Here is a 13,795-nt window from a genome sequence, read left to right as displayed (position 1 = left end):
ATAAGTGATATTCTTTGATGGAAAATTTACCCCGTAAAATATTGCTATCAGGAAGAGGTTGTTTGCTTTTGTTGCGAATAATAAATACTGTATCAGTCATTTTCTTTTGAAGGAAATTTACCCCATAGAACCTTGCCATCCTTTAATTGTACATAATCCTGATTTTTCACAATCTTACCAATAAATATCTTATAGAGTTGCATTTTTTGGGTTAGATTTTGTCAATACCTAATTAAGGGCAAAAGGCTTTAAATAGAAAAAAAAAAAAAAAAATCTGTTTTGATCTTGGAATGTGCTTTGTCCATATTTTCTCTTAAATTAATTTGTAAAAAACCGTGTGCGCAAATTTAAAATTTGATACTTTCATCCACGTTTATCAATTTCATGGTGAATTAATAAAGTATCACTTTCTTAAAATAACTCCATTCTGTTAAGCTAATGCACTCATTCGTTGAAAAAAAAAAGTTAGTGCTTTATTTTATTAGCAAGTTGTTTTTATGGTCTTGTTATGGTATTAACAAAACCGACGTTATCAACTCTTTTTTGTCAGGATAATACATTTCGAATGAAAATAATATGTTTTGCGTGCCTGGGAAAGTCTTAATGCAATTTTGTTTTTCTTCGAAGTTTGTGCAGATTACATTAAACAAGGTGTAAAAATGTCTAAATATAGACACATTTCTAATGCAAAGGTATGTATGCAAACAATAAAATGCTTTCTTTGGTTGTAGTACGGGAATTAATGTTGCAGCGTAAGCGCGTAATGCAATTTGTTTTCAGCAATGCCTGGAACGTTAATTCCCGTACTAACAAACAAAGAAAGACATTTTATTGTTTATATTTATAGTTGTACAAATAATCAGTTAAAGTAGAATTAAGTAGATGAAATCGTGTATTATTGGTATATACATCATTGTATGTTTCATTGATGGAAAAGCCACTACTCAAGGAATCTGTAGAGGTGATATGACTAGCCGTGTTTACTGTGTGATAAATGGCAATGGTTTTCTTAAGAAATGAAGGAGATAATATTCAGTGGATGTAAATGTAGCAAAATGACTGGAATCCTATTTTAGAATGAAACATGCATCATTTAGAATATTTTCAAGTCATATTTTGCAACTGCCAAAAAATCATTTTCTAAAGATCAATATATACAGCCATACAATAAAAGATAACACAGAAAGAAACTACGCCACTCAGACAACTGATGTTGGTTCATTGAAGGGTCCAGAAAGGTGCCTGAATTGTAGATCTCTACCATACGGTTACCTTTCAATAGACTTTCATTTACCTGGAAATTAACTAAATGCCATAGTTCAATCAAATAAGAAGTTTGACAATGAGCACACGGCGGGGGTGACCGGTCGGCAGGGGATGCTCACTCCTCCATGGCACCTAATCCCACCTCTGATGTCTTAGAGGTCCGTGTTTGCTTTGCTCTTATTTTGTAATGTTTAGTGGGCTTTTGAGCTCGAATACTATTCGTTATCTCCACATATTTCATCATAAAATTATTTAATTATCTGTCCTTGACCTATGTTTCGTGTCCTTGACAGTATCTTGTACATGATCCTCGGGGTTTATGAAGGACTTATTCACACTGTAGACCGGAAGGATGATTTTTACTCATGGCAGGTAAACTTATCTGAGGAATCATCCAAAATCAAGTACAATACCATATCCACACACAGGACATTCTATATACTCCCGATATATAATGTTTGAAAAAGAATGTTTTAAAGGATAAAATCTAAAAGTTTGACATCAAAAAGGCTGTTAAAATTACTACAGCAGAAGATAAATTTAATCTATAATCAATCATTTGTATCGAAGATTCTAATGTTTTGATCCATATGATGATTTGTTAAAGAAAAAACAGTACAATATATGAATGTTAAACTTATGTCAAAAGTATCAGTTAAAAAAAGGAATAAATTTTTGAGAATTCATCAGGGCATGAACTAGGAGGCTTCACGGCAGCAAATTTCATGAAGCGCGTTAGCGTCCATGATAAATATGCAGGCATGAAGCGTTGTAGTTCATGAACCTCATGAATTCTCAAAAATTGAATTCATTTCCTATATTTACATTATTTTCTAATGACTTACCAAATATTTTTTTCAATCAACGATCATTTCTGGAAAAAAGTTGCACTATATTTTTTTTTATTTCAATTACGTCACAATGGAAATATTCTAACTCATCCCACGGTTGTTCATGAGAATAGGATTTTTTTTCTAATTTGCAAAGTGTCTTAAGGAAAAATATTTGGAAATGAAAATAATTTAGATGTTAACGTTCTGAAAGTTTAAATAGTGTTAAATTCAATCGCATCTTCTCGAGCCTTTCCTGCAAGCTCGGAAAGACACCTTAAATGTTCAAGTATTTCATCACCGTATGTAAATATTTTATACACAATTGAGTCCCTTCTGATCGATTTAAGATTTTTTTAAAGGTAGGTAAACAGGGGACCGATGGTACTTATAACATAGATGCAGAAGACCCATCCTGTAGTAACTGGTTACGATTTGTGAACTCTCCCGCCAAATATCAGCAAGAAAATGTCATCCCTATAACGTGCGAGAGCATCATCTTTTATATGACGTCCCGTGACGTAGAACCGGGTGAAAAGCTTCTGGTCTGGTATGGGGACGGATATGGGAGGTTTTTAGGGGTAAACCGTATACATCTGGGTAATTATTCAATCTATCACTTCACATACCTTGATTTACTGGGAGATTTTTAAGGGTAAACTGTATATTTCCGAGTACTGTATAGGGGGGAAATAACTCGCGGTGTTAATATTCGCTATTATCACGGTGTTAATAAATCCGTGAATACAAGAAGTGGTGAATAAGTTTTCAGTAACTTCCATGTTTTATTTGGAAATTTGAGAATATGTGATTACTACGATAGGTATATATACGTGCAGTACATGGTTCTTCAGTAATTACGAGTAGTACTTGTCATTCAATTATTTTAATTATCACGCTTTACTTTAATTAAAATCAGAAAATAATAACCTGTATTTGTTAAAAAGCTGTTTTAATAGCCAACGCTACATGTTTCATCAATAAAAACACGTGGGTCATTGTTTTTGATTACTTGTGCGTAACTAATGTTACTACGTGTATTTGTTACCTATTATCATGCGTATTAGTTTTTATCGACATTTTGGTTAAAAAAAAATCATTCAAATAACTATCGAACTTGCTGAAGATGTGGAAGGATATTATTTCGTCGATCTACATTAACACATTTATTACCGTCCAGCGTTTTTTCGGTGCCCTCTGATATCCCTACAGAAAAAAGATCTTGGGATGTATATATGCACTCATCGCAATAGCATATAAGAAAGTCATTAGACGTTTATACTCAAGGACTTTTAATCACTGCACTTGTTTTTATTACCCATGTAATCGTCAATTAATTAATAAATTTAACTATTTTATATAAACCTACCCTGTTGTTGAATACATAGTACTGATTAATATCGTTCTAGCTATGCTATGGATTAAACGGATGTAGACAAGGGCGGTAACTTTTATTATATAAAATATATAATATCATATAATACCGCGAATTCAACAAACCGCGATCGTGTCAGAGGAGAGAAGAATGTGGAAATTACAACCCGTGAAATTAATCCCTTATACAGTAATTATGCAATCTATTTATCATATACCTTGATTTATTGGGAGGTGTTTATGGATAAACAGTATACATCCTGGTAATTATATAATTCTCACATCACACACCTTTATCTACTGGGAGGTTTCTAGCTTAAACGAGTACATCCGGGTAATTATGCTATCTATAACACTATACTATCTATAACATCAGATTTTTTAAGGATAAACCGCCTACATCCGGATAATTAATTACTCCTTCACCATATCTTTAAGTACCTTAAGAAACGTTTTATAAACCTTATATTATGATATTTTAATAAAATTCTCTAATTTGCAACTGGGTAGAAATAATAACTGCTTTTTATCTATATTAATGTATAAACTCCTTTTTTTTCTTTTTTTCTTTTTCTTTTTTGCATTCCACAAATTTAAATTATAGAACTTTTAGTTTACTAGCTTCATTGAAGCCTGGAAACAGAGATTATTGCAGTGTATGAAATTTGTAATTTTTCAATTGTTTTTTTCCATTTAAAAGACCTTGGTTATACTTTCAAACACCATCCAACGATACTTATTTTCCTTTGTTCTCCAAATTGAATTTTAGTTATGCCTAGATTGGCTTATGCTTACATGTATCAGAAAATTGTACTTTTTTACCTTGGTGGCAAATGGGATACTTTCTCTTTGAACATCTGTTGGTTTTCGATACATAAGTTCAATTTCATCGATTGATAAGTTTTTAAATGGTATGGGTGTAGAACAACAAACAAATTATATAAATGGAGTTTAGAACATTTATGTTATGACACAGATATCGGTATTTCTATAATGATATTATTTTCTTTCTTTTTTCTGCAGAAGTTGATCTCAATGGCTCTTTTGCATTCCGTGCCAATGTTTTGACATTTGACGACCATGAAAGACTTATTTTTGATTATTGGACACCTGTGACGTATCAGAACTAGAATCCAAACGACGAGGGTGAGACGGAGGTTGACCCTATCTTTGGCCTCCTTTTGACATCATAACGACGGTAGGTGGCGCTGGGTTTCTGAGAGGAATTGCACCTACTATACAGGAGAAGATGGACTAAAGCTTCCCTTTATTTGTCAGGATTTTCCGTTTTATTTGGAGCCGGAAGGATGTTCTATTACGTAATTTTTCTTTTTTAAAATGAAAATAAACTTTGCCACCATTATATTTTTATCATTGAAAAAAATGGCAGTGTTAGACTAGTGAGTAAAAAAAAAAAATAATTGAATGGAATCTTCTAAATTTTATGAAGTATATTTGTTTTCTGAGAAGAAATTTATCCTCAAGTTTTTAAATAAACTATGGATAGCATGTAGACAAAATGTACAATGTGGCGTCTCGTTATCTTTGCACTTCCTCATGGAAACTTACACTCAGATCTCTTCTTTCCAAAGAAAAAAAAAACTTAACATCAAGTGTTATTATTAATTTGATGCAACCGTAATCGAAGACTCGGGGACATATATATTTTGCTCTGACCGTCAGTCCGTCAGTCTGTCTGTCTGTCTGTCTGTTGGTCAGTTTATCTGTTTTTCTGTTAGTTCGTAAAAAAATCTTTAACCTTATCATAACTTTTGATTGGTTTGAGGTATGGCTTTTATTTCTTTCAGGTGTATTCCGTGTGAAAAGACCTTTCCTAGGGTATAAATATGTTTGACATTTTGACCTTGATCTTAGAGTTTGACCCACTTAAAAAAAAAAAAACCTTGGACATATCTAATGAACGGTCAAATTAGGTAATTGTATGCCCCAAATGTTCATTTCTTTTGACAAGGCCATCTCTTGGGTACCAACAATATTGATTATTTGACGTTGACCTAATTAGTTTGACCTACTTGTGAAAAAAAAAACTTTAACCTTGGCTGTAATTTCTGAACGGTTAGTGCTAGGGCTTTAATACTGTATATGTATTATATATAGCGTACTATATTTAGCGCAAATTGTTTTTCAACAAGTTAGCGTAAATTTGATTTAGCGCTATTTGAATGTCCTGTACCTGAACATATATACACAAGACCTTTAGCGATGTACTTGACTTAGCGGAAGCTGCTTTCCGCGAAAGGCGCAAAATAGAATACCCCGCCAACTGCTATACGTTTTCAATATTTCACAGCTTTATTTCTTGTGGCAAGCGTTTTTCTTGAATGCAAACATTTTTTTACCCTTTGATCTTGACCTCAGACTTTGACATACTTATAAAAATCGGTCATAACTTTTTAATGACCGATTCTAAAACTTTTGCATTTCACATGTGTATTTCTTCTGAAATTCATTTGTGTACTATTAATTTTGGCCCTTTGGCCTTGACAAGTTTTGACTTACTTTTGAAAATCTTTAACTTTGGCCATAATTATTGAACTGTTGGTACTTTTATAGCATTTATATTTCAAAGGTGAACTCATTGTGACAGGACCATGTTTTTGAGTACCAACAATGATGATCATTTGATCTTGACCTTAGAGTTTGACTTGCAAATGACAACCTTCGCCATAGGCGGCTATACGAGGGCATCATTGTTTCCCCAAAACATCTTGTTGTATTAACATCAGCTCCTTAGAAAAAACGTTTTTCTCTTTATTGGACTACAAGTACAAAACTGCAGTCTATATATATATATATATATATATATATATATATATATATATATATATATATATATATATATATATATATATATATATATATATATATATATATATATATATATATATATTTATTTGGAAATATGCATCATAGTCCATACACCGCATAATAGAGTGAATTGTCTGAACACAGACTTAAGCATTGAATCATATTTTTAAAAAAAATGTTGTCTCATAATATTAACGGTGAGTGCAAACAAATTGAGAAACGCGAGCTAGCGCTTTATGAAAATTTGTTTGTACACACCATTGCTGATTCGAGACGGCATCTTTCAAAAAATAATGATTCAATGCTTATATATACTTTTTTTTTTTACTCCTCGCCTTGCTTCTTTTTTTATAAAAAAAAAATATTTTTATTATCCCTCGGGTAGATTACAATTAATAGAAGTAAACGCGAATTTTGATTTCTGCTTATGACATTGCACTTACACGGCGTTGAAGTTTTATGACGTCAGAGTTAAATGCATACCATAACTCCCCCCCCCCCCCCGTCTTTGCTATTGTGTTTTGAATGCGTAGCTATCAACAAAGTTTATAAACAAAATACTTGTGAAATGTTAATATATCTTTCTGTGTTTCAACCCGAACAAAAATTACAGTTTCGATATAAGTCTTCGATGACGGATCTTGTACATTCAAGAGCGGAAAACTCTAATTTTTATTCTTTTTAAATGATTATCTGTAGCAATTAAAGATATTTATTTCAGAAAATGTGATGTTTTGACTCTAACCTCATAACATACCCTTGCTAAAAACGTTAGACCTCTGAGACGTACGAATCTGGCATCATTGCGTTTCTTGCCAGAAAAAAAAAAATAAGCCAAATAAAAATATTAATGGTATAATTCAATTTGTAGGAAGAAATATGAAGTATATCTGACATCAAATATTTAGCTCATTTTTTTTCCACAAAATAAAAATGGAACAAGAGCATCCAAAAAAAGCAATTATTGTAATGTATATAAAGTATATTAAGTATATAATGGATTATGTCTGCTCATCCATTCAAAATATGCATGCATGGAAAAAAGATGGGGACATCTCTTTAAAGAAGCCTAATCCTGGATATATTGTACTGCGGTACATGAACATCAAATGTAACTAATTATGATTAGGTTATAAAATATCTTGATTACAATGAAACCTGTTTTATCCGACATGCACTGGGAGAAAATAAACATGATGTGAGATTACACAGTGTAAAGATAATAGAAATTAGTAGAAATGAGAATGGAATTCAATGTCGGAATTCACAGATTGTACAGGTGTCGGAGAAAACAGTTTCCACTGTAATACTTTTTATAATAGAACAACCTTTATCCCAATTATCCGTCAAGGCATCTTCATGTGGCAGTGTGGCAGTGTTTGTAAATAAGAACGAAATATTTCTAATTTCAAATTTATTACAACACATATTATGTACAGCTTTAACTTGGTACATTTGGTATGGAAAATTGATAAAACATTATTGCTTCAGCAAATAGTTCAACCACAAAACCCCCTCAAAACACAATCCTTTACAAGTTTTCTCTCTTAATATATAACATTATCAAAAAAAAAAAAAAAAAATGAATAGAATCCCATGATAAATTTAAAATTGTCTTTTTTTTATCAGAAATGTTTCATTTGACTGATTGGTGGTCGTGGTCAATTTGAGGCCTGGTCTCTCAATTTTGAATGTCCATCTGTTGTAAGTAAAAAAAAAAAAATAATAAAAGTTTAAGAAAAATAAAAGGGTATGCTTTATATAAAAAAAAAAAGATAAAAGAATTAAATAATGTTTTATGAAAAAAATAAAAGAATTAAATAATGTTTCAGAAAAAAAGAAGTGTATGTTTTATACCTCATACGAATATTCTAATAACCGTTTAAAATGTTCAAGGAAATACCAAATATTAAATACGGGTTTTTAAGATTGAGTGTTGTTTACCTAGTGACGTTTTATTAACATCATGGTCTGCCTCACATTTGTCCCACTCTCTACTGTAGGATACCAAGGTAACCTCCAGTTTGCCAGGGACCATGGACCGTTGAGGAAGGCGAAGTGACACCAGTTAAACCACCAGCCTCCTCTACGTATACTGTCAGCAGCACAGTTATATCCACTAGCCCTGTCGTTATCCCTGTCTGGTGTGCTGAAGTACATCCCAGACAGATTGGAGCGAAAATCCCCCGTGTTTAACATACTGTCACCTGTAGAGAAAATACATCACAGAGATAATAGATTGATTCATTTAAGTATTGAATCATTATTTTATGCAGGATATAGTCTCATAACTGCAAAAGTATTTGCAAACGAATTGAGTAACGAGCGTTATCGCTTACATTATTTTACATTTTTAACTCCTTGTATTGACTGTAAATTTGATTTAGATTTCAAAATCCCTGTATTATCCCTTAGCACCCTCAATATCTTCGAAACAGGTGGATGATTACTGACAAGTGATGACCTTGGCTTCACTTTGAACTTATAATTATTAAAGTGTTAAAATTAAATCATTATGACAATTACAAAGTTCAAATACATATATTTTTTCATTACATACAAGTACCTGTATTAAATTAATAGAAGAGACATTGCAACAGATTCTGTACAATGTGAGCGCGAATTTTGATTTTGATTTTCACTCCTGACATAGCACTTCCACGGCGTTCAACGTTTGTGACGTCAAAATAAAACGCATACTTTAACCTTTTGACCCCCTGTCCGTGTTACAGTGTTATGGTGTTTTGAATGCCGTAGATTCCTCACACTTTATAAGCAAAATACATTTGGAATGTAAATATATCACATTAATTTTATTGTCAATAATACTGAAGTACATATAAGATAGACGGCTTCTCGTGCTGTCTTCTGTAAATAGCGATACCATTTATAAAAAATACAATACAAAACGCTATGCAATTCATACAGCATCCTTTCTAATGGAACAATAAACCCCAGGCGTATTACAATTTTATGATTAAAAAAAACGATTTTTTTTTTGTAAAGGTCACTGGGAATATTAGAACAAAGAATATATCCAATATATTAAAAATTGATATCTGTCAGAGACCGTGACTTAAAAATGCATTAAATGCAATACGAAGCAAATCATTCAAAATGTAAACAAGGTAAGAAATGATGGTTTTAAAATATAAGATGTTCATTTAATATAGAATAGGTATTGTAAAAGTGAAATGCCCTGAGATGTTTTGAATTCGGCAGTTTTAATTTGACTATGTTCCCGATCAAATAATTTTCTTTGAACATCAAGCTTTCATAAACATTTTGACATTACATAACAAATACGCACTGTAAACTTCCTAATCAGTAGTAGTTAAAAATGTAAATTATTGAAAATCATCAAGAAACTCAAGCTGAATAACAATAGCGGATCAAAGGTAGTTACTGGATATACACGTTACTGGATATACTAGTTACTGGGTATACTAGTTACAAATAATTAAACATAATTTTCTTGGTTTTTAAGATATACAATTTAAAATTTCTACTACTTAGCAGTGACTAATTCAATGCCTGCGGAATTTGTGAATTGTACTCACAAATGATATCGTAAAATACAAAAAAAGAAGTTTGCTTAACGCAGAATCAAAGACCTTTACAGAATACTAGAGAAACATGTCTCTTTGTCTCTTTTTTTTTTCAGCAGCTAAATAAACATTATATGCAAAGAATTATATGATGGTGCACTTGATTTGAACCCAGTTTTCAGAACTTACCTATAAAAAAAGCACTTACCTAAGGTTCCCGTGGCCGGTCCTGCAAGAAAGAGTTGGTATTTTTCTGTTTCATCGGAGATCGAGAATCGATCGTACAACTCATACAGCCTTGTACCATTGTGGAGAGTGATGGCAGCATAGAGGAATGAGTTGTTTTCTTTTGTTAACTGATGGATTATATCATTTCCTGCATTAAGATATATTTAAAATCAACTGTAAAGACTATTGCATACAATTAATTCTATTTTGAATATGAATATACCTTGATGAAAATCAAATTATTTTCTTAAGCTGTAGACACTAGTGCTAATTTTTGTCTCTTTAATACCATGCCACTAAGTGATTTTTAATTACCTCTTGCTTTCAATATTTTCTTATTATTTAAGATACAAATTAAACAGGATAAGTGAGTATTGTCGAAACATACTACCCAGTCTTGAAACCAAATCTTTGATACGCTTCAATTTTATATCTGCCACAATAAAGAAATGTTGTCAAACTTCGTAGCGGGTGAAATCCCTTATTTGAAAGTGATTTACACTTACCAACCCAGACGTCCTGTTCAGGTGAACCAAAACCATTCTTATATTCCGTCCAGGTCCTGTTAAAACTCAGGGATCCGTTTACGCGTTTCTGAATTGCCTTTGAAAATTAATATGTATAGCAATACAATTCATTGGTTCAAAGAAGAATTGTAGGATCAATGTGTTATGATATATAAACTCAAAATTTTCATATTTTTTTAAAAATTTTACAATCCTTTAAACAACAAGAACAATGACTGTGAATTATTTTTTGTACTTTTAATTTTGATATAAACTAGATACCGTCCATCCTCCGCCCATTGTCTCCATGTCGCAGAAAACTCTGACAGGACTGGTAATTGTGCCATGGGGGTAAATGTCATACACCCCTGTATCAGTGTAACCATCTGCGTGAAGATCCTTACAATCTAAGGGAATAACTGAAAAAGAAAAAAAAAATACTGTAATCATATTATGCCTAAATACAGGCAGTGAGAGGATACATTATACCTGCAAGATATATTAAGGTTAATTATTGAAGCTAAATTGTGAACTACAATGTAGATTATGTTCAGCTCTCCCTAATTACATGAAATTATTTTGGTTTCCTAATTGTTTCAGATCTTTAATCTATGATATGGTTAAAAGTATTTTTAAAATTTGATACAATTAACCCCAATACTCTGTTGATAATTCGAACATTATTTGTATTTCTTTTAGGAATGTTAATGAGGAATACATTGAAAGATCAGACGGTGTACCACGTGGACAGTGAAAAAGAACTAATTTTACTTCTAAAAAAAACATGGCAATGATATCGTTTCTTTCAGCTGATATAAGGTATGTTAAAGTGAACATTTTTAAATTCTTAGGTCCGTACAATGACCTTGTTTTCAAATACAGTCTGTCGTTTTATTGAATGTAGACTGCGTCTTTAACACAGATATTAAGGCCTTTATTTTCACAATGAAATGTCCACGAACTTTCGGTTTTCCAGATCAGGACAAGGGACACACGGTGGATCTGACCGGTAGGCAGAGGGTGCTTACTACTGCATGGCGCAGGATTCTCCACCCAGCTTTCAGGACAGTTATTTGCAAGATAGCAATTTCGAGTTCCTAACTAAAATTGCTCTCTTTTTCGATTATTTAGTCAATTACAAGCTATAATTTTCTAATGGTTAAGAATGATGCAGTGTCATTAAGCTAAAAAATAATATTATTACTGTAGAATCACTGTGTGAAAATTTTACCTTATATTTGTCATTAATATATCCTATACAATAGAAGTTTATTTTTTTTATCAAAGTTAATACTAACAGAAAGTAAAGAAAGATAAAATAGTGGAATCACAAAATATAATTCCATCAACCTCAAATTAATCATTAATTAGAAATAAAAATAATAAGAAAAAATCAGTAAAGAGACAAATATATTATTTAGAATTAATAATGTTGAAAACACAATTGTTTATACCGCATAAAACAGTAATCTCACGGGAAAAATCGTATCGTGAATAGTATACACTTATTTCATGACTACAAGGGACACAGTCAAACTGTTGTCCCGAGGTAATGGGGAAGACCTGGGAAACTGTTGCCCGAGGCCGAAGGCCGAGGGCAACATTTTCCCGGGTCTTCCCCATTATCGAGGGACAACAGTTTGACTGTTTCCCGAGTTGTCATGAAATAAGTGTTTTATTACCTAACCCACTATATAATTTCTTAAAGTAATGATATAAACACATCGACAAAAGTTTGTATTTTTTCTGAGTATTTTTATGCACTAATAAATTGATGTATACATGTATTGTTTAGTAAACAACATAATGATGACTTGAAGGTTTGATTATAACACGCTGAGTCGGACGTTTAAAGCAAATATCTATAGTGTCAGTGAAAGGAGCCTACATTTTTCGAAAATTACCTCCAGAAAAGGTGTTCTAGGCCTCTTCTTTCAAATGATATTAAAATGAATATACATTTATATAGGTATCAGGATTACTCTTCGAATAATTGTTTCAAATTTATTGCCAAGAAAATGCTTCAATTTATACATAATTCAATATTATAGCTGTAAAGTACGGGAAATTGATTATGACGTCACAATGGATCAGTTCAGCCATGCAACAGTTCATTTTATGACTGGGTAAACAGTTTTGACTGTTTCATGATGTGCAAAAACATTAAAATGAATCAGAAAACAATTCAAAATGCCTAATTACAATTTATATAGTAGGTTAGGTAAAAATAAATATTGATAAACCATTTCGACCTTAAAGGAGTGCAATAAAAGCAGATGAAGCGTTTAGAGTGTTTTTTTTTGTGATTTATGTCAGACAGAAAAAGTCGCCCGCGTGGCGCAGTGGTTAGAACATCTTCTTTAGAGTCGCCGAGTAATGAGCTAATCCTTACGTCGCGGGTTCAAATCCACCGCGGGATGTGGACACTGGACCTTCGGATAAGACTGTATAAACCGATGTCCCCTGTCGAAGTAGGTGTTGGCACGAAAAAGATTATTCACTTCTCAATGGCTCCCGAGTGCCGAACATAAGTATAAATTTGTAGCCCTCCATTGGCAAGTGGTGGCATCTCCATGTGAGTGAAAAATTCTCGAATGGGATCTTAAAAAACAAACAACCAAACAAGCAAACAGACATAAAAGAAATAACAATTATACATACAGTTAACAGAGTAGTATCTCCAACCGGCCTCATCAGACATCTCAGATGTTAATCTTTTCTTGTGGGTACGACATTTCTTCATTTGAGAGTTGAAACCAAAGAAGACGCATTCCCTTTGACACATTGCGGCACACTCGGTCAATGAATGAGAATTATATTCTCCTAAAAGTTCGTTATTTGATTTCTTATCATTAAATTCCAGTAATGCGGTATATTTCTGTGAAATAATGATAGGTTCGGATAAAACTATGAATCCGACTATAAAAGAGATAAGACACTGATTGCTCATTTTTTCTTCTTTTTTTAAGGAAAAAAAAGTAACTGCTGCGTTCCTGTGAAAGTTGGCTAAATGGTCTTTCAACCACCAAATATATATATATATATATATATATATATATCAGAACCTTAATCAATGACAGAAAAGTGATTGGCTAACTGTTACGTACTCTGTATTTTACAATCGTTTAAGTATCGATTTTATTGAAGTTAATATGAATTGTCATAAATGATTACTTCGAATTGCAATTCAAATATCAAAATGAAAAGATTGCTT

At 32.2% G+C, this 13,795-nt stretch overlaps 2 protein-coding genes across 2 annotated transcripts; one reads left to right on the top strand and one right to left on the bottom strand.

The window, feature by feature from the left end:
• Positions 1-1,569: 1,569 nt before the first annotated feature.
• On the top strand, positions 1,570-4,634 carry LOC133199274 (histone-lysine N-methyltransferase set-17-like). Its single transcript, XM_061335107.1, has 3 exons — positions 1,570-1,638; positions 2,459-2,696; positions 4,494-4,634. The coding sequence occupies exons 1-3, from the start codon at positions 1,570-1,572 to the stop codon at positions 4,598-4,600; spliced, it is 414 nt and encodes a 137-aa protein (XP_061191091.1). The 3' UTR covers positions 4,601-4,634.
• A 5,291-nt stretch (positions 4,635-9,925) lies between these two features.
• On the bottom strand, positions 9,926-13,366 carry LOC133198497 (angiopoietin-1-like). Its single transcript, XM_061334581.1, has 5 exons — positions 13,243-13,366; positions 10,864-11,000; positions 10,582-10,678; positions 10,056-10,223; positions 9,926-9,966 (listed from the first exon to the last, which is right to left on the bottom strand). Exons 1-5 carry the CDS (start codon positions 13,364-13,366, stop codon positions 9,926-9,928), a joined length of 567 nt encoding a protein of 188 aa, XP_061190565.1.
• Positions 13,367-13,795: the final 429 nt, after the last annotated feature.

Source organism: Saccostrea echinata, unplaced genomic scaffold (assembly GCF_033153115.1).
Source record: "Saccostrea echinata isolate AGI-Se365-2 ecotype Australia unplaced genomic scaffold, CSIRO_AGI_Sech_v1 ptg000033l, whole genome shotgun sequence".
Taxonomy (NCBI): Eukaryota; Metazoa; Mollusca; class Bivalvia; order Ostreida; family Ostreidae; genus Saccostrea; species Saccostrea echinata.
Note: the sequence above shows the minus strand (reverse complement) of the source record. Positions and strands in the feature narration are given on the sequence as shown.